Here is a 19,832-nt window from a genome sequence, read left to right on the forward strand (position 1 = left end):
TTTTCATGGAGATGGTATATACTATCCTGAAATGGAACTCACAGTGAAACCAAGTTGATTATAAGACCAAATGGTAAAGCAGTTAATATTGTGGTAAATTACGATCACTCATTTTGGACATGTTGAGATTTATATTCCATTTTATTTCATGAGGCAAGCCTAGCAAAGGAATTCTAGGCAACCTGAAATCAGAAAGTGTGATGGTGCTATTAATAAAGCAATTTCATAATATTTTCTGCTTCTTGGGACATCAACAAGACAAGAAATTTAAGATGGGCAAACTTTACCAATCTGACATAATAATCTAGGCAGTAATTTGATACAAAATTGTATTTGGAGTGAATGAAGTATGTGAGGTTAATTTTGCCATAACTCAAACTCAGGGATTAAACATTTGAAAATAAATAATATATACAACTCTTAGCATGGTTAGGTAATATCAGCTGAGCTAATCATCAAGTTATAAAGGACTATCAAGAATCAATGGTTTAAAAACTCATGAAAGCATAATTATAGTCTCCAGGTTACTAAAAATAAAATGAGTACTCATAAGAAAAACATTAAAACCTGTTTGAGAAACCTGAGTAATTCCTTTAATGACTGCAATTTTCTCTGAATAGACAAACACACAATTCAAAAATTGTGAATTCCCCCCCCCCCCCGCATTTCTGTACCAAACCTACCTATATCAGGGTATAACACTATTGTAGAAAGTTTAAAATTTATATAAAATGGTCAAATTTTAACATGTTCACTCATAAATGAACATTTTTGAGGAAATTAAGGAAAACAATCCACACTACAACAAAAGATGTGTAGGGTCAGGAGGAAAAATAGAGTCAGTTGGGTTAGTTTAAACAAACAAAAAATGATTACGCCTTTACACTGGGACTTGACTTGTACAAACATGTAATACTGTATAGATTAAAGCATTCAAACCTCATAAATAAGAATAAATGTTTGGTTTTAAGAAGAAAGATATAAATAGCTCCTCAATCCTTATATATGCACCAGTCAATTGTAACCACGGGCTCCCCCTCCGCCCCTCCGCCCCGTTTCGGTCCGGGGAATAGCGGGGACTTTGACTTTCGGTCCAGCCAACCTTGGGTAAAATCCCTGGCCTGCGGGGACAAACAGATGGTAAAATCCCCGCCAAATGCCCCTGCACCCCAGGGACCCTAGGTGAGGCCCATTCCCCGCTATATTTTGCCCGAAGACAAAACCACGGCATTTACCCGGCACTGCGGGGACACTTGGAAAGGTAAAAACACGGCCCTTTTCCCCGGCTATTTCCGGTATACCCCCGGACCTGGGGGGGGGGGGGGTACAATTGACTGGTGCATTACTTATTATGTAACATGTAATTAATGTCTTTGCTTGATGTATTTGTATGCTATATGCTGTAAATAATTCATTTAAACCAAATACTTATGTTAATAAACATATACATGTTCTTCCAGAAATCATATTCTGTAATATAATCCTCAGGACCCACTAAAGCAAATAAAAACTAAGTTAATATACTTAATAATTACTTAAGTTATGACTAAATTACAAGTCAGTTGTTAAAACCTACTAACAAGGTAAAGTTTACCACTGGTTTGGCACTCTTTCAATGCTAGTGAAAATTAATACAGACAATTGCCAGGTTTAACATGTGTGAAAATCAATAGTGTACATGTAAAATTTAAAGATTTAATGTTTGTTTACTATAAGGGCACTTAAAAGTTTATAAATGGTTCAATTGTTGTACATTTGTGCTTTATTTAATAAACAAATGTATATTTATGAATAGTTTTCTAAACAAAAATGAGCTTATTTCTTTTAAACATTGCCATTTTGATGATATACATGTTTGAAATATGCAACAGTGTTTTTTAATCAGTTACTATTAAAGGTTGTTATCGATTCCGAAAACAACCAATAACAGGCAAATATGTAGCATAGGCATGAAAAAAGGTAACTTGTAAATGAATATTATATATGACTGCCTTAGGGATCCCAGATTTTCTATATTATTACATTATTACATTATAGTAAAATCTTTGAAAATCTTCTCTGTAACCTCAAGACCTAGACCCTTAATATTTGGTGTGTAGTCTCATGAAGTGGTCTTTAATACCAAGGCTGTTCAAATCATGTCCCTGGGGTCAAAGCTGGCCTTGCCCCAGGGGTTCCAGGTTTTTTATATACTTGTATATATATATAAAGTTAAATTTTAAAAATCTTCCTCTCTGAAACCCTAGTGCTAAAACCTTTGATATTTAGTATAAAGCCTTATGTAGTGGTTAATCAACAATGCCCTTTGGGTCAAAGCTGTCCCCTCCCTGAAGATTCCAGTTTTTTTATATACTTAAGTTTATAGTAAAATCTTTGAAAATCTTCTGCTCTAAAACTGCAAGAGCAATTTAGGGCCAGGTTTTAGAAAACACATTGAATAAATTCCATATTGAATGGCCACTCCTCATGTTATATCCTCCATGCAGTATACATTATAACTTAAATATGTCAGTTGTTTTATATCCTATATTTCAGGTGGTCATTGTTCGATCCAAAATATCCATTCATGAGCCCTGAATATTCCTTGCCATGTGACCAGCATTCAAAAAGGGCTACAAGACAGAAAAAAACATTTCCAAATCTGGATATTTGTCCCTCTAACTCCCAGCAATGGTTTCAAAAACTTTATGGTGAAATATGATGTTATTCACACACTTAGGTAATGTTCACTGTAGTGATTATATTTTATTAAGAATTTCACTGATTTTCTACAAAAAAAGAGAATAAAAGACTAGACATGAAATTTTATCATTTCAATCAGAATCATAATCAAGTGCAGTGACAATGATGCAGTAATGTAAGGAACATGTGCAATCTGTGAGATAATTGCATGTTTATTGAAGAAAAGGTATTGTAATAGCTTTGGTTATGTTGTTGGGAGTAATAACCTTGGCCATTATCTCTAAAACCCTTGAAGATATTCAAAATAGTTCATATGTTTTCAGGGACAATACACATGTATACCTAGTCCCACAACTGTGGCCTTAATAATTATAAGTAATGCTGCTTGTTTGTCTGATTTTTTATGCTAGTATGATTGAAACTAATTAACCATCTCCGATTTTTGAAGTGCATTGTACGGAAAGTATTGAGATACTTTCCATTTGTGACATCCATGTAAAAGTTACATGACATGAAGTAAATCCTTTAAGTTAGTGATTAAGAATGGGCAGAGTGATGTCTGATGTGTGCCTGTCTGTCTGCTAAATTGTCTGTCTGATGTGTGCCTGTCTGTCTGATGCTTGCTTATGTGTCTGGTGTATGCCTGTCTATCTGATGTGTGCCTGTCTGTCTGATGTGTGCCTGCCTGTCTGATGTGTGCCTGTCTATCTGATGTGTGCCTGTCTGTCTGGTGTCTGCCTGTCTGTCTGGTGTCTTCCTGTCATTCTGGTGTCTGCCTGTCTATCTGATGTGTGCCTGTCTATCTGATGTGTGCATATCTGTTTGATGTGTGCCTGTCTGTCTGGTGTCTGCTTGTCTGTCTGATGTGTGCCTGTCTGCCTGATGTCTGCTTGTCTGTCTGATGTCTGCTTGTCTGTCTGATGTGTGCCTGTCTGTCTGATGTCTGCTTGTCTGTCTGATGTGTGCCTGTCTGTCTGGTGTCTGCTTGTCTGTCTGCTGTGTGCCTGATGTCTGCCTGTCTGTCTGATGTGTGCCTGTCTGTCTGATGTGTGCATGTCTATCTGAAGTCTGCTTGTCTGTCTGATGTGTGCATATCTGTCTGATGTGTGCCTGTCTGTCTGGTGTCTGCCTGTTTGTCTGGTGTCTGTCTGTTTGTTTGATAACCGTCTGTCTGTCTTGTGTCCACCTGTCTGACTGGTGTCTGCCTGTCTGTCTTTTTGAAGTCTGTCTGATGTATGTTTGTCAGATCCTGCATGTCTGTCTGATGTTTTACTAGATGTCTGTCCAATGTCTTTCTGCCTGATGTCTGCCTGTCTTATTTATGCCTATCTTGTCTGTTTTTACACAGATTTCACACAGACGTAGGGTTGATTTCGTGGGACAATATAATATGTTTGTTCATGTCATAATAATAAATTATTTTGTTCTTTAAGTGATTTTAGCTCACGAGGTGCAATATGACAGAAGCATCTTAAGCTAAAAGTGTACCTATTCCACTGGTAGAAACTGATATGCTCACTGCATATTCTGCAATTAAAATATTAGGCTTACCAGCAACCCTAAATTTTTTAGATCTACTGGCCAAAGGCATTCATCTTAACAAAATTGGTTGTGAATGTTTAAGTTATGCACCTGGTGTCATTACTGGCCACACCCAGGGTTCACAGGTTTGGTAAACATAAATCTGAAAAGGTTTGAAAATCTTTTTGTGTGTTCGTGCATCCATCTCAGCACAATTGATTGTGAATGTTTGTTCAAATTGATCAATGTTGTCCTAAGATGCCCTTGACTTTGACCTTTTGACCAACTTTTTTTAACTTTTAAAACTACAGAAATTTTTACTATGAGTACAGTTTTGAAAGCATTTTTTTTTTGTCAGATGACTTTTACTTGGCACATATTAAAATAGTTCATGCAACTAATCTGCTTACAATACTTTCTGGGCTCAGATGTTGAACGTGCAACGTTTTCAGGTAACCCAAACACAAAACATAAAGTATATGTCTGTTGCCTTTTATCCATACATACATGCTCTAGATTGATATGACCACAAAAGCCATGCCAGTAGAGCATAGGCCCTTTTGGGCCTCTTGTTTTAAAACTTTACTAAAATTCCTAAAAAAAAATCCCTGCTTTTTAGCTTTACTAAAATCACGAAAAAAGTAAAAGAATCCTAATAAACCCTACGTACGTTACTTTTTATTTGAAATTCCTAATTTTAAGATTTCCTCCCAATGTATTATATAAAGGATTCAATATGCCATACTGTTTATACTGCAGTTTCATTCCATTAAGCATTTAAGGGGTCATTTTAACAAGAATCCTAGGAGTACTTACATTCCTAGGAGAGATTTCCAACAGTCATACTGCAGTGATTTTAATCCTTCATCAGTACAAAATTCCTCCTAGAATTCCTCATGTTTAAATCAACTTACATGGTATTGCTGATTAATTACTACTTTGTGAAATAATTGACCAAAACTTCCTTATAGAAAAAAAATATTCAATTTGCAGTTTATTGTTTTGTTCCTTATTTCAACTGAAATCAGACATGAAATTACCTGTTTTGCAATCCTTCAAGGTCAACATAATTTATTGTATTTCATTTACAAGTTGTTTTTCTACCCATTTAATGCTTTCAAAATTAATGATACCAAATTATTATGGGTCATCAGGCATACAAATTTACATAATTGTACACTGGATGCCTAGGCTGTTTTACCATGCCAAGTGAAATTTCAAATACTCGTCTGTACATTAGTTTCAAATACAACATGCAATATATACTGGGTAATGATAAATAATTATAACATGTGATTATTTTGTGATTTTATTGAACTACCTGATCAATTACAGCGTTTCAGTTAATATAATTGTATATTGGGTATTGATTTTGTACCCAATACTAACTTTGGGCCGTCATTACATATGGCAATCTTTAAAGGGGGACACTTGTTAATGCAAACAACGTTTTTATTTTATTCTAATGAATTATTATATTAAACTCATTTAACTTGAATGGTAAAAAAAGCATTTGCTATGTATACAGATCAAAACATATTAGTGATATTTTGGCCCTTTTTTAACTGGGGGAATTTGTGGCCTCATAGATATTAATTGGAAAAACACATAATTATATAAAGGCTAATATATTTGTTTATCTGTACACAAATCATATGCATTTTAGCTAACCTGAGCATTAAGTGCTCAGCGTAAGCTATTGTGATAGAGTTGCCCGTCATCATTACATCATCGATATTTACCTTAAAACAACTTCTCCTCCTAGACCACTTGAACAATTTCAATCAAACTTCACAGGAATGTTCCTTGGGCAACCGAAAGGAAATCTCAGAATCCACTGGCCTGATTTCAACCTTACTTAAACCCTGTTTAAAATTTCTTTACCCAATGTTGACTCACAAGAAAACATGGCCACTAGGGGCGAGGCTACTTTTCACTTAAATTATGTCAATATGGAATACTTGAAAAATCTTCCCCTCAGAATCTGCTGGCACTTATAATTCTAAAAAAAATCACAGAAATGTCCCTCATGTTTTCAAATTCCTACCCCATGTTGATTTGTTAAAAAAAAAACATGAAAAAGGGCGGGACTACTTTTCACTATAGGTCTATTTATAATACTTTGAAAATCTTCTCCTGAGAATCAGATGGCCTGATTTCAAAGTAATTTCACAGGGGACCACCAGGGTTGGGGCTACTTTTCACTTTTATGTCTATTATTCTTCTCATCAGAAGCTATTCGCCTGATTTTAAAATAATTTCACAGAAATGTTTCTAATTTAGGTGACCCTCTTTCAAATTCCTTTACCCCATGTTGCTTATTAAAAAAATATGCTAGGGGTGGGGCTATAGTTTCCACTATATGTCTATATAGCAAACTTTGAAAACCTTTTCTTCAGAAATGGCATTGGCTCAATTTCCAAATAATTTCACATAAACGTTTTTAAGATGACCCTGTATCAAATTCCTTGACCCCAGTAGGATTCATAAAAAAAACATGGTCACCATGGGCGGGGCTAGTTTTCACTATATGTCTATATAGCAAACATTGAAAATCTTCTCTTCAGAAACCATTGGAGCGATTTTCAATATTTTTTTACAGAAATATCCCTGATGGGACCATTTTATCAAAATTATTATAATAGATACATTTTTATCTTTTTTTATAATTATTTTATTGTTTTACAATCATTAAAGATAAATCAACTTATAGATATAACAAGTTTCATGTCTGTTGAAAAAAATCTCAGTAACAATGTGACAAGTTATATAACTCCTACTTAAATATTGTAAGAATTATGGCCCTTGGTAACTTTTTAGACAAATAAATATTTATCATGTTTTTAAATTCCTGTTGAATACACAGGACGTATTATAGTTTCACCTGCAGTATACATGTGGGCTGCATCCAGTATGTTGTCTGATCATTAACTTTATAACCCTTTGTCCAATCGGGTGAACGATATAGGACCATATTGGCTTCTGGTGTTTTGTTTTGATCATAAATGTCAAAACAGAAAAATAAAATTAAAAAAAATTAGAAATTATATTTGATACGGTTTGAGTACTTTCTGTGATGTGAATGGCAGAATTGATGCCTGAAGCCTAGGGCCAAATTAAAGGCCTTCCACAGTGCAAACCTTGTTTGAAGGACCAAAACAAAAAATGTTTAAAAAATTCAATTTTTATTTAGTTTTGTCAGGTTCAATATTTAGCAAGCATAATTCATTAGGTGTTGAGCAATTTTTATGAAGAAGATTTTATCAGATTTCCAATCAAAAATCATTAATATTTTTCCGGAAATGTCTTAATACAAATTGGATATGTTTATGTGTCAAAATTGTTAGAACTACCCAATTCAACAATGTCTTGAGGCTTTGTGGTGTTTGCAGCTATTTAAAAAAAGATATTTGCATTTTTGTAACCAGGAAATGAGTTTTATCCACTATTTTTTATTATTTTAGTGAATAACTTTCTTATTTGAAAAGATATCATTAAGAACTCTCAAGACATAATGTCAACAGACTTTTCCAAAAAAATGTGAATCCTTTTTGATAAAAAATCTGTTTTTGTAAAATTTGGTCAACTCCTAAGTACCCCAAAGCATGTCACCAAGAATGTATGATTTACTAACAAAAAAGATCGTTCCTCAAAACTAAATAAAACATGAACTTTTTAAACATTATAATATTTTACCTTCCCCCACCCACTTTTGCACTGTGGAAGACCCTTAACTCAACATATACGTTGATTATAATCTTTACCATTTTGTCACTGAAAGTAAACTGATCTCAACCTGAAAATAAGACAAATCTAAAAATTTAGAATTTCAGTCAGATTTGGAATGGAGGAGGCAGATGGTGGTGTCTTGTTGACTGGAAGTGCACCTGCAGATGCGCAGTAGTTCTGGTGAGCTACATGGGGCTCTTGAACCTGGATACCTTCACAAAGTGCAACCAATAGTGTGTGCTTTTCAAAAACCATTCAGACATTGGTGCAAAGTGGGGTGGAAGGGGGCCATCAGGAATACTAAATCCAAAGGTACTAGTGCATTGTTGATAGTTAGTTTAACTTTGAAGAGATTAGTTTAGCTAGATTGTGAAACTGGCTGTATATTAGCTGAAATGAATCACGCTCAAAGCTGTTTCTTTGGTAGAAACAAGGTTGAGGCTAAAATAATGTGCGACTTCATTTGCGAGAAGCGAACACCACACCACAAGAGCCATCTCAGCCATGTACATGGTTGATGGGGAGCCTGGAGGAAATCTACATCATTATGCCCCCCTTCGAAGAGGAGGAGGTACATTGAGCACTTTGCTCATGTTGGTCAGTAGGTTGGTCGGTCTGTCAGTAGACCAAAGCTTGACCGATTGATAACTTGACAATGCCTTGACCTTTGTTCCTCAAAGATGACTTGGAGGTTGGGTATGACTGACATTAACATTAGTAGAACAAACATTTATATAAAATTTATAAAAAAACGATATTCTGATTTTTTTTTTATTATTCTAAATGGAAATAAAAGTGTGTTTTACAGATCATGTAATGTTGAAAATAGTGTTTATATTTAAAAATTGACAGTCCTTTTCAAAATGTTTTATGTTGTATAAGTTACACAAATTTAATGCCTTATTTAAACTGTTCCTAATAAAATATATTTGTAACACAAATCAAATGTCTTAAAGGCCTCAGTTTATGCCTTCTATAAGTGATCCACCCCCACCCCCCAAAAAAACAACTGTGTACTGTACACAACATCTGTTAATTGATCTTAATCTACTTGCCTTGATCCCTCTTATCAGATCTCCGATCTGAGTTTCCTACTGTGCAGTTTTGGAAGTTTTATTATGAAATGGAACCTAAATGGCCCTGAGCCAATAAACAAATACACAGGAGATTGGCCCCTTCTGTGACACCAGTGCAATAAGCAGGAGATGCATGCACAGCAGGGGATTATCATGCCAAACATTCCTTAAACTAGGCCTTAAGAAAATTTACTTTATATATTTGTAACACAAATTAAATGTCCTTACTTTGGTAACACATAAATGTAATGGACAGTTTGAAGTCTTGAATAAACGTGACCCTAAGCTTTTATATCCAACTATAATTGTTCAGTTGTTGTTTTAAAAAGTTAAAAATACGGTAACAGGAATCTTTTAAATGTCTCACTCAGGCTTAACTATCCAAACTTGTCTAGCTAAGCCTGTTGCATAAAGATTATCTAGAACATAAAATATAAAAGGTGCTAAAATCATAGAAAAAATGTATACACAAAATAACTGTTTGTTTAAAAATGAAGAACCATTATGAAACCCTTCAGATGTAAAAGGCCATAAAATTGTATGAAATATTGCATATGATTTAAAGGTACAATAATATAAAGAATATAAATGAATGCCCTGTCAATTGACAATCTTTTTCATACCAAATATTATATATTTCATATCATGTTAAAATTTACATCTTAACAACAAAAGAGACAATATGTACATCTGAATTATGGGACAAAAACATTAATTAATATCAAAATAAAAGTGAACAAATATTAGGTAACAATTTGATACAAAAATTGCTTCATACTACAAGTAAACAAAGGCCACAGCTAAAGTTGCAGCATAAGATTTACATATTTATCATGTTTGACAGATGGTATATTCATACATAGTTAACTTAGATTTTAATTATCATTTTCAGCAGAAATTCAAAAGTAGAAATCATTTAAATTATTTGATAAATATCAGTTCAAAAAATATTGTCTACAAATAATATCGAATTTAGGACAATGAAAGAATGCATGATATTCACAATCAATAACTGTCAAATTTTGATTTATACACAGTATGTACAAAGTCTCTTATCTTGTGGAGTATTATAAATACTGTTTTTATATATCTACCAAGTTCTATGTTTAGTTTATGGTTTGAACAGCGAAATCTAGCGAAAGCTATCTTATACTTTAATGGATTGTTTTGCCCTGTCCATCAGTCCGTCCGTCCGTCCGTCAGTCCGTACGTCACACTTCCGCTCAATAACTATAAAACGATTAGACCCAGGAACTTCATACTTGGTATGCTAGTTGGTCATGACTAGTAGATGACCCCTATTGATTTTAAGATCGCTAGTTCAAAGGCCAAGGTCGCTGTTACCTTCAGGTAGAATGTTGGCGGTGACCTTAAGCTTAAAAATATTTATTTATATAATTTAAAAATGTATATATACTATATGGCACCATTCAAACTATGTACTCATTAAAGTTTAGCACAAAATCTGTAATACTAATGACTTCACATTTGGTACAGATGATTGCATACTCCAGATTGAAATAAAACAAAATGGTACTTCTTACATCCATCTATCACATTAAGTCTTAATATTCATAGGATCACTGATCTTATGCAGTAGACGTTCACTATTTAATACGAGTGAATAAACCAAACTTCACTGTTGGTTGGTCTCCAGTCCAAAATTACAAATTTCATGTCCATCGTTTATTTTTTCTCAGCTATGACCACACAATAGGGGAGACATTTAGCTATTTTTCAAAAAAGCAATCTCTAGTTACCAGATGTATGTACCTTTTTGTATTCAATAATGTTTCGTAATGTTAATAATGATGACACCTTGAAGAATTATGGAATTATTACATTTATGCCAGTTATGGACGAAACGTGAACTGTTTTCCACTTTAGAATGAATGGAACTGATTTTACGAATATGGAGTTGAGGTATATCATATATGTTATATCATTGTTTTGCGGTTCCAAATAGAGATTGAAACCCTCAAATACCAACAACTAAATAATACTAGTACTGTATATGACTTTTCTCTGTAGAAAACATAAACTAAATACTAAATAAACAAAAACAACTATAACAACAAAAATGACTATTAATGCCACAAAATAATAACCTGGGGCAAAAATAAGAAATCCTTGTCTGACTACATGTAATTTGGAAGTAAAAAGCACAGTTAAAAGTACCAATAAATAGCAAGATACAAGAATCTTTATTTAAAGTCGGGGTTTATGGTAATAAGAACCATTGCTTCATTGAGCTATTTTCAGACATAACATAGCAATGAACTTAGGTGACCTGGAAATAAATGCATATAGTTTTAAATAGGTTACATATTGAAAAAAGCATTTACAAAATCTTTTTTTTATTATATTCATGTAGGCAATTGCAAAAAATAATGGCTGCATTATGGCTTGACCCCGTCACCTCCCCAAGTGTGACTTAAACAGAATTTTGAAGCCAAAGGTGGAGTTTTACCCCCATCAGTTGATGGGATATACGCCAAAGGAGTAATTTTGTACCCGAAATGCCACAAAACCTGCGACGAATGACATCTAGAGTGGTCCGACAGCTTTATTGGATTTGGTTTCATTTCTCTAGTCTTAACTACAGTTGTAAATTTGATATTGCATTGTATCTTAAAAAAACATTTACGTATATGAACTGACCTCTTTGTTGTCGATGCCCGACTATTGCCTGACACTATTTAATTATTGAAACTTCTTCAAGACAAGAGAGTGCGTTGACATTTAACTTCTTTTCCCTACATGTTTTTTAAATGTTCATAATTATTATACATATATAAAGAGGGTTACTATGGTTTTTAAAAAAATAATATAATAATAATACAGGTAATATAAAGTTTTTTTTTTTTTTATTGTTTTTTTTATTGTTTTTTTTTTTTTTTTTTTTTTTTTTTTTTTTTAAACGGCCCGCGCCCGATTTTTTCCATTTTAATATGTATGTGCGGGATAAAAATACATAGTATACTTTCTATTCACAGGTATTAGCCCCTGGTCCAGTGCATTCTCTTTTTTTATCAATATATATTTTCAAAATTTAAATATCTTTAAGTGAATGAATGAATTAGGGCTTGGATCAAAAACTGTTTTTCCTAACAATGAACCTGGACCTGAGAAGCATTATATTACAACACCATCACCTAGCATAGCATGTAATATCATCATGGACTTCTAATAGTACTATATGGATGTAACGTTTAAATCGGTAGAATTGTTAACTCAAATAATGTTTAAATCGGTAGAATTGTTAACTCAAAATGTCTCTATACAGTTTAAAGCGAAATTGGTTTTCTTTCTTGACTACTTCAGCTGAAAAATAATTTGGTTTCATTTTAGGTTATGATGACGTGCATTTAATAATTTAAGGTTAAATCGATGTATATCATCATAGTCCTTAAATACCTCATCCTTTCATGTGAAAACGATAGAAGAAAAGAAAAGAAATGTTTTGTCACCATAATGTATATTGAAAATCATTGAAATAATTTACTATAATAGCTACTTAAAGTAGTAGAGATCCAAATTATACTCTTTCATCTTATATCTCTGGGGATGAATTGTTTGTTTACCGGGCTCGATAACAATGGATAGTTGATTTGGTTGAATAGTTCCAGAAACCCTGCTTAAATCCATGAATTCCATTTGTATGGTTCGATAATTTCAAAAGGTAAAATATGTAAAACAATAAATTATTCTATATACATTTGGCTGTTAGCTTAGTATTTCGTTGATCGTGTGAATCACTATCACTATTGAACTTTCCCAAAATTCTCTATAGGTACTGATTTACAAAATGTCCTCTTCCAATGAGAAAATGGTAGGAGGGGACAACATTAATCTTAACCAATTAAAATACCTTAAACAAAATATTGAAAGGGCCCTATGGCCAATAAAAACTTATAACAAGTTATAACAATATAATTATGCAAATAAGACCAGTAAGGAAGACTTGTTGATTACTCTAAAACTTTGAGGTCTAGGTGTCAGATACTGCACCATACAAAGAAAGGTGCTAAGAATATCAATTAAACAGTAAGTCAAAACATGATTAAACAATTGCAATAAACAACAATAGTCCAGACTCAATCTATAATATCATCTGGCTTTTAACACTCCAAAAGAAACTAATTTCTTAATCAAACAAAAACATTAAAACTGCAATTCCAGAGTATTCTTGAAAAAATGTCAAAATGTCTTTTGATACATAAAACAATAGCAACTGAAATAATAAACAATTAGTAATTTTAGCAAAATGAAGAATTATGTATTAAAAATATTCACAAATAATTTCACCTCATATTTGCCTTACTACAATATATACATTGTTGACACCAACTAGCTTTATCTGTAGGGCCAATCCACAGTCGTATAGTCATACCACTGTAAGAGTGGTCTTTGACAATATCAGGATTTTTATCACAGTGACACCATCATAATAATTATAAGAATTACTACCACAATAGGTACCATAATAAAATGATTAAAAGATATGTTTTTACACCATTATTTGACACACATCCTGATTTGTCTAGTGTATCATCCATACATATGACACCATTTACATTGGAACACCTTTCTTTCTCAAGGTAAAATATTTCGTTGGATTTTGTGATTGATACACAAGACATGTCCTTGTTTTCCTCACCATCCTCAATGGCTTTGAATTCCCTAAAACTTCCAAGCATTACTGTAGAATTTCGAAATTCTGTTACGTCTGAAGTTACTGATAGAAGGGCTCCACCATATTTCACACATGTTTTAATGTGTTCTATGAATGTTGCATTTTCCTCAAGGAAGCAAAATTCCCCATCATTAAGCTTAGGAATACATTCGCTACTCAGAGAACTGTCCTTACGATTGCTACATATTCCACTCAGTTTAGACAAACATTTAGTAGCGTGATATTGTGGCCCTCCTATTTCTTTTGAAGCACTCACGCAGTTAAAATCTAGCGAATTGGACAGGGCGGACGATATTCTTTGTAGCAATATAAAAACGATAATGCCTTTGTTGCTGTCCAGAAAATCACTTTCTTCACATTCCGGGTTATCTGGAAACCTGTACGACTCAAAAATGCACGAGCATGTGTTCCCAGTAATACCAATGAATCCTATATTGCGTAGTTTCCGAGCACATTCAACGCTGCATTCGTATAAAATATTGCTATCAAATGTCACGTTTTCTGCAAAATTGTGCTTGTCCAAACTCAAACAGGTGTAAGGTGCAATATAAGGACCTGAGGTTGCGAGTCCTGAAACCCATACCGGGACGTTTTCTTTTAATAAAAGGTATGGTTTGAGTTCATGAGCGTTCTCAATTATTCCACTGAACAGGCTTGACGATCTAAATAAATTCATGTCAAGTAATCCTCCATGGTCTTGACATTTTAAATTTGCATCTGTGTAGTTTAATACGTGTACACTTTCGAATACGGGAGCACTTTTGCCACCAGCATAGTTGGGCCCGAATACCAAAGCACACATGATAAGGAATTGAAACTTAAACATGTTATATCCTCTATCCTAAAAAGTTCTGGTTTTCCTGAATATTAGAATGTGTGTATATGTCAAGATATAAACTATGCGATTCCCTGAATGGCTCAGTGCATTGTCACTTGACCGTCTACTTTGATTTCAAAACTGCATACACTGAAATTTTAGGGAAAGGCATACAGAGTAGTATAGGGAAATTGCATATGGTACATAACTTTTCTGAATTATAGTTAATAAAATAACTGGTATGTGTTTTTCAAAAGCATGATAAATGCTGATGGTTATTTCCTTATTGTATGTATACTTTTAAAGCTGCACTCTCACAGATTGAACGTTTTGACAACTTTTTTGTCTTGGAAAGAGCCAATTTTTGCGAAAATCCATAGAAACCAGTTATGTAAGACAGCTGACAAAAAAATCAGATAGCAGATTTTTATATTTAAGTACAAAAAATGATGTTTTACGCATTTTTCGTAAACCTTTAGTAATGTTTAAGCCATAAAACATTGATTTTCGAACGAAAATATGAAAATCTACGATCTGATTTTTTGTCAGCTATCTTATATCATTGGTATGCAGATATTTACGCAAAAATTTGCTCTTTCCAAGACAAAAAATAAAAAAAGTTGTTAAGATGGTATATCTGTAAGAGTGCAGCTTTAAAGTTTAAAGAATTCTTTTGTTGTTGTTAAATTGGTAAATGATTATTTTTTGCTATTCTCAACGTTTTGACATCCCATTTGGTAGACATTTTTATTTTTGTCAGAAGCATTAGGCGGACTTATAACAATCACACAGTTCGTCCGGTTTCCGTGTCTGGGTTGTAACCTTGTCAGACAGGGAGAGATTTTTAAATTACTCGGCACAATGTGTTCAGTACATAAAGACGATCAAGACCAATGTTCCTACCTGAAAGGTCAAGGTCACACCTTTTAGGTTTATCATCATGGAATTCTGCATATGCGTAATTATACAGTAAAGTTGGTCATGTCTGGTAAGTCCCAAGACGCTACCTCGAAGGTCAAGGTCACACTTATTAATTGTTATGGAATGAAACATTCATAAACACATTTTTAAAAAACAATAACAAGAAATTGACAATTTTGGCTAGGGCCAAAATAAAAATTATTTTGGAAGGTTTGTTTCCAATAACATTTCCAAAAAATAGGGTTAGTTAATAGGACATAACATTTTTTTCTCTCTTTTTGCGAACCAGGCCCAAATTTCTCGAAACTAAGTCCCTTATAACAGGATTTAAAGCTATTACCTCACTATTTTTGTTGTTCTTTAAAATGTGTTATATTTACTTCTTCAAGAATATTTAGAACAATTGTAGGAATTATCTGTATGATAAACCATTTTTCGTTTTTCAAAATCCATTTTCAGTATGTATTCTGGCTAATTGAAATAAGCGACTTAAGCCTGTTAAGCTTAAGAAGTTTCGAGAAATTGGGGCCAGGATTCAGTACCAAACTGACCAATATTATATGGGTGTATCGCTATTGTAGACTATTCTAAATATAAATGGTTAATTTTAACATGTTCACTAAAAAATACACATTTTTTTAATAAGTTACGGAAAAATCCTCACTACTGCAAAAAAATATCCTCACTATTGAAAAAAAAAGTATGGAGTCGGAAGGAAAAAATGTTGGTTGGGTAAGTGGAAACAATTTTATTACGCCTTATCTAACTATTTTGATGTATAAGCAAATTTGATAAGAGTTAATAGCTTCAAATATGATACACTTGTGTATTTAATAAGCATTAAAATAACCTTAAATTCAATACACAATGCAATACAATATGGGTTTTTCAGTTTTAAACTTACAAAGTTTATAGCAGTGATAAAGGCAATTGATTCCATTTTCTATACCATATCCTCGATACCATGCATGATCATTGGGATTCACTTTACATGTAATATCATGCTTCAATGACACATAATAACATATATCAGTAATGTGTCTATTAAACAAATTTAACTAATATGCTTCAAGAATATAAATGATGAATCAAAACTACTATTATTGCCATAAATCCTTACCTGAAGATCAATGTCCTTTTACAACTTTCATGATATATTTTTTGATTCGTCACTCTGTCATTTCCAGCCAATCAATGTTCAATGAAGTTTTTCGTAATTTTGAAACTACCTCTGTTTGGGTTGGTATTACACACAGATAGATAAGTAAATAAACAAAGAGATAGAGTTACGCAGATAATATAGACAGAGAAGGGTTTAAGAAAAGCAGATTACATGCACACAGAAGGCCATGGAGAAACGCAGACAACATATAAAAAGAAGGATTTCTTTAAACACATTTGTTCAAGTGTATGTTGAACATATAAGTAAAAAGACAACAACAACAGAATACTGTAGACTTACTGGTAGTGTTTTAGTATATTATGAATTTTTTTATGTCAGTTGATTCAATAATAAACCCTTCGAAGAAGAGGGGTATATTGCTTTGCACATGTTCGTCCATGTAAACCAAAGCTTGTCCGAGTGATAACTCAACAATGCCATAAAGTATGGTCATCAAACTTGACATGAAGGTTGGGCCTGACCAGAAGATGACCCCTATTGATTTTAGGGCTGATCAGGTCAATGGTCACAGTGACCTTTAATGGTAAAAGAATTTTAAAGCTTGTCCAAGTGATAACTCAGCAATGCCTAGACCTATGATCATCAAACTTGATATGGAAGTTGGGCCTGACCAGTAGATATGCCCTACTGTTTTGGGGGGTCATCGGGCCAAAGGTCAAGGTCACAGTGACCTTGAATGGTAAAAGATTGTTCATGTGATAACTCGACAATGCCTGCATCCATGGCCTTCAAACTTGACTTGGAGGTTGGCCCTGACCAGTAGATGACCCCTATTGTTTTTGGGGGTCAAAGGGCCAAAGGTCAAGGTCTCAATGACATTGAATGGGAAAAGGTTGTCCCAGTCATAACTCCACAATGCCTGCACCCATGGCCCTCAAACTTGACTTGGAGATTGGGCCTGACCAGTAGATGGCCCCTATTGATTTTAGGGGTCATTGGGCCAAAGGTCAAGGTCACAGTGACCTTGAATGATAAAAGGTTGTCCGAGTGATAACTCAACAATGCCTGCTCCCATGGCCCTCAATCTTAATTTGGAGGTTGGGCCTGACAGGTCAAGGTCACAGTGACCTTGAAAGCAAACTCGAAAATTCCTGGACCTATGGTCATCAAACTTGACATGAAGGTTGGGCCTGACCAGTAGATGACCCCTCTTGACTTTGGGGGTCTTCGGGCCAAGGTCAAGGTCACAGTGACCTTGAAAGCAAACTTGACAACTCTTGGACGTATGGTCATCAAACTTGACATGAAGGTTGGGTCTGACCAGGAGATGACCACTCTTGACTTTGGGGGACATCTGGTATAAGGTCAAGTGACCTCGAGTGCGAAAATGTTTTGAGTGATAACTCGACAATGCCTGCACCCATTGCCCTCAAACTTGACTTGGAGTTGCATCTGACCTGTAGATGACCCCTTATGATTTTAGGGGCTATCGGGTCAAAGGTCAAGGTCACAGTGACCTTGAACAAAAAAAGCTTGTCTGTGTGATAACTTGTCAATGGCCCCCCTCACCCATGGCTCTCAAACTTGACATTTAGATTTTTGGTGACCAGCTGATGATTCCTATGGATTTTGAGGTCATAGAGTCAAAGGGCATGGTCATAACACACTCTATCCTCACACTTTGAATGGTCATAATCTTAAAACTACCTTAAAGGCATCCAATGTCAGTGACAAATCAACTGTCATTTCGGTCCACGCAAATTTCATTCAATTGTCCATATAATCCTGAGAACATGGCGCTCAAGGGGGGGGGGGGCATAATGTTTGACAAACATCTCTTGTTACATTAAGATTGCAATATTATGTACATCATACAAGATAATGTGGACCAGTGTTGGGTATTTGATATGAACCTGTTTTGCGTTTAATATAACATAATAAAAAGCCCATTTTATCAACCGTTAACAGGTAATTTAATATTTACTAGTTCTGCGAGTTACGTAGTATAGGGCAGATCTTTTGTCTTAACATTTTGGTGCGCAACTATTAGTGCGCGGTTTAATCGGGTGTAAAAGTCAGGTGACCAATTGCTACTGGTTGGCGGTTTAGGCGGGATAATGTTCGTGGCGATTAGTTCTACGCTTGACAGCGATCTGAACGGTTAACTTTCCTTTTGCTTGAAACATGGAGACATCCGCAGTGTCAGATGTAATGGACAAAAGGATTGAACAAAAAATCATGGAAGTGATGAGGACGAACAACCAGGAGTTTCTCGGAAGCATCAGCGGGATCATTTTTAAGATAAGTGATAAACCCTCGTCTTTACTTGACATTTCTAAATTGAAAGGAAACGTAACGAGGAACCATATAAGATTATTTCAAGTATGTTAGAGAAAATTGAAACGGCAGGGTGGCTCCTTCAAGGTGCAAAATTTAACTGCCGCTCATGATGCTATTGTTCAAGGTAAACATAACATTGATATTTTTCTATTTTGATAACAATTTGTCTGTAACACATAGTGACCACATTCATGGTCATTTATAAGATGGGAAGCATTGCGTATCTTAGGCCATATACACATGTATAACAATAAGTACTTCATATATAGCGCTTTATTACGCCAGTTGTGTTGTGTTTTAGCTACTGAATTGCTGAAACATGCCTGAAACTGGTGCTTTTGGCAGACATGTCCGAATTGGGTTGGCGTGTTGTTTCGGAGTACGATGGCCAATCCCATTGCAGACGACAGTGAAGACTAGAAGCGCATATACAAAGCCGAAGCTCGAGCCAGTAGGCAGGCCAAGTCGGACAAGAAGTGGCCGCGTAAGAACTGGCTGTATCGCCGACCCGAACAGCAGCTGGGATTACAACAAGCGTCGCACAGCAGAGCAGGCAGCCTCCCAGATTATGTTTGATCTGCGGAAGGCTGATCATTGGAAAATGGAGTGCCCGCTGAACACAAGCCAGCAGAATAACAAGATAAGTAGTTTTATGAATTGCTTGGTTATTGACGTATAAGATTTATGGTACAAATTATCCAGAAATTGAACCTACTCAACCGGAAGTGGAGAGGCAAGTAAGTCCTTCTATAGACTTTTACCCTTTAAAAGAAGATAGGGTGGACTCTAGCATAAATAATGACGTCGTAACTCCAGTCGGTAGTTTAAGGAAACACCTAAGTAAGTGGTCGGAAACGTCCGATAGTCAATACATTTTGGAAGTGGTTGCCAATAGTTATAAGTTGCCATTTAAGGTGATTTCAGAGA

General features: G+C 34.6%; 1 protein-coding gene and 1 long non-coding RNA gene across 4 annotated transcripts in view; one reads left to right on the forward strand and one right to left on the reverse strand.

Moving 5' to 3' along the window:
* The window catches only part of LOC128234699 (uncharacterized), a 53,097-nt gene that overhangs the window by 18,896 nt on the left and 14,369 nt on the right, over positions 1–19,832 (forward strand). For all 3 annotated transcript variants that reach the window (XR_008261004.1, XR_008261002.1, XR_008261003.1), the window contains exons 2-3: positions 2,536–2,719; positions 8,029–8,244. This is a non-coding gene — a long non-coding RNA (uncharacterized LOC128234699). The remainder of the gene's footprint in view (positions 1–2,535; positions 2,720–8,028; positions 8,245–19,832) is intronic.
* LOC128234698 (uncharacterized) lies at positions 10,031–16,629 on the reverse strand. Its single transcript, XM_052949114.1, has 2 exons — positions 16,563–16,629; positions 10,031–14,671 (listed from the first exon to the last, which is right to left on the reverse strand). Exon 2 carries the CDS (start codon positions 14,528–14,530, stop codon positions 13,475–13,477), a length of 1,056 nt encoding a protein of 351 aa, XP_052805074.1. The 5' UTR covers positions 14,531–14,671; positions 16,563–16,629; the 3' UTR covers positions 10,031–13,474.

This window comes from Mya arenaria, chromosome 5, assembly GCF_026914265.1.
Source record: "Mya arenaria isolate MELC-2E11 chromosome 5, ASM2691426v1".
NCBI lineage: Eukaryota > Metazoa > Mollusca > Bivalvia > Myida > Myidae > Mya > Mya arenaria.

Bases quoted from the DNA above. Each gene is read 5' to 3' on its own strand.
- LOC128234698 (XM_052949114.1), bottom strand. From the start codon at position 14,530: ATGTTTAAGTTTCAATTCCTTATCATGTGTGCTTTGGTATTCGGGCCC.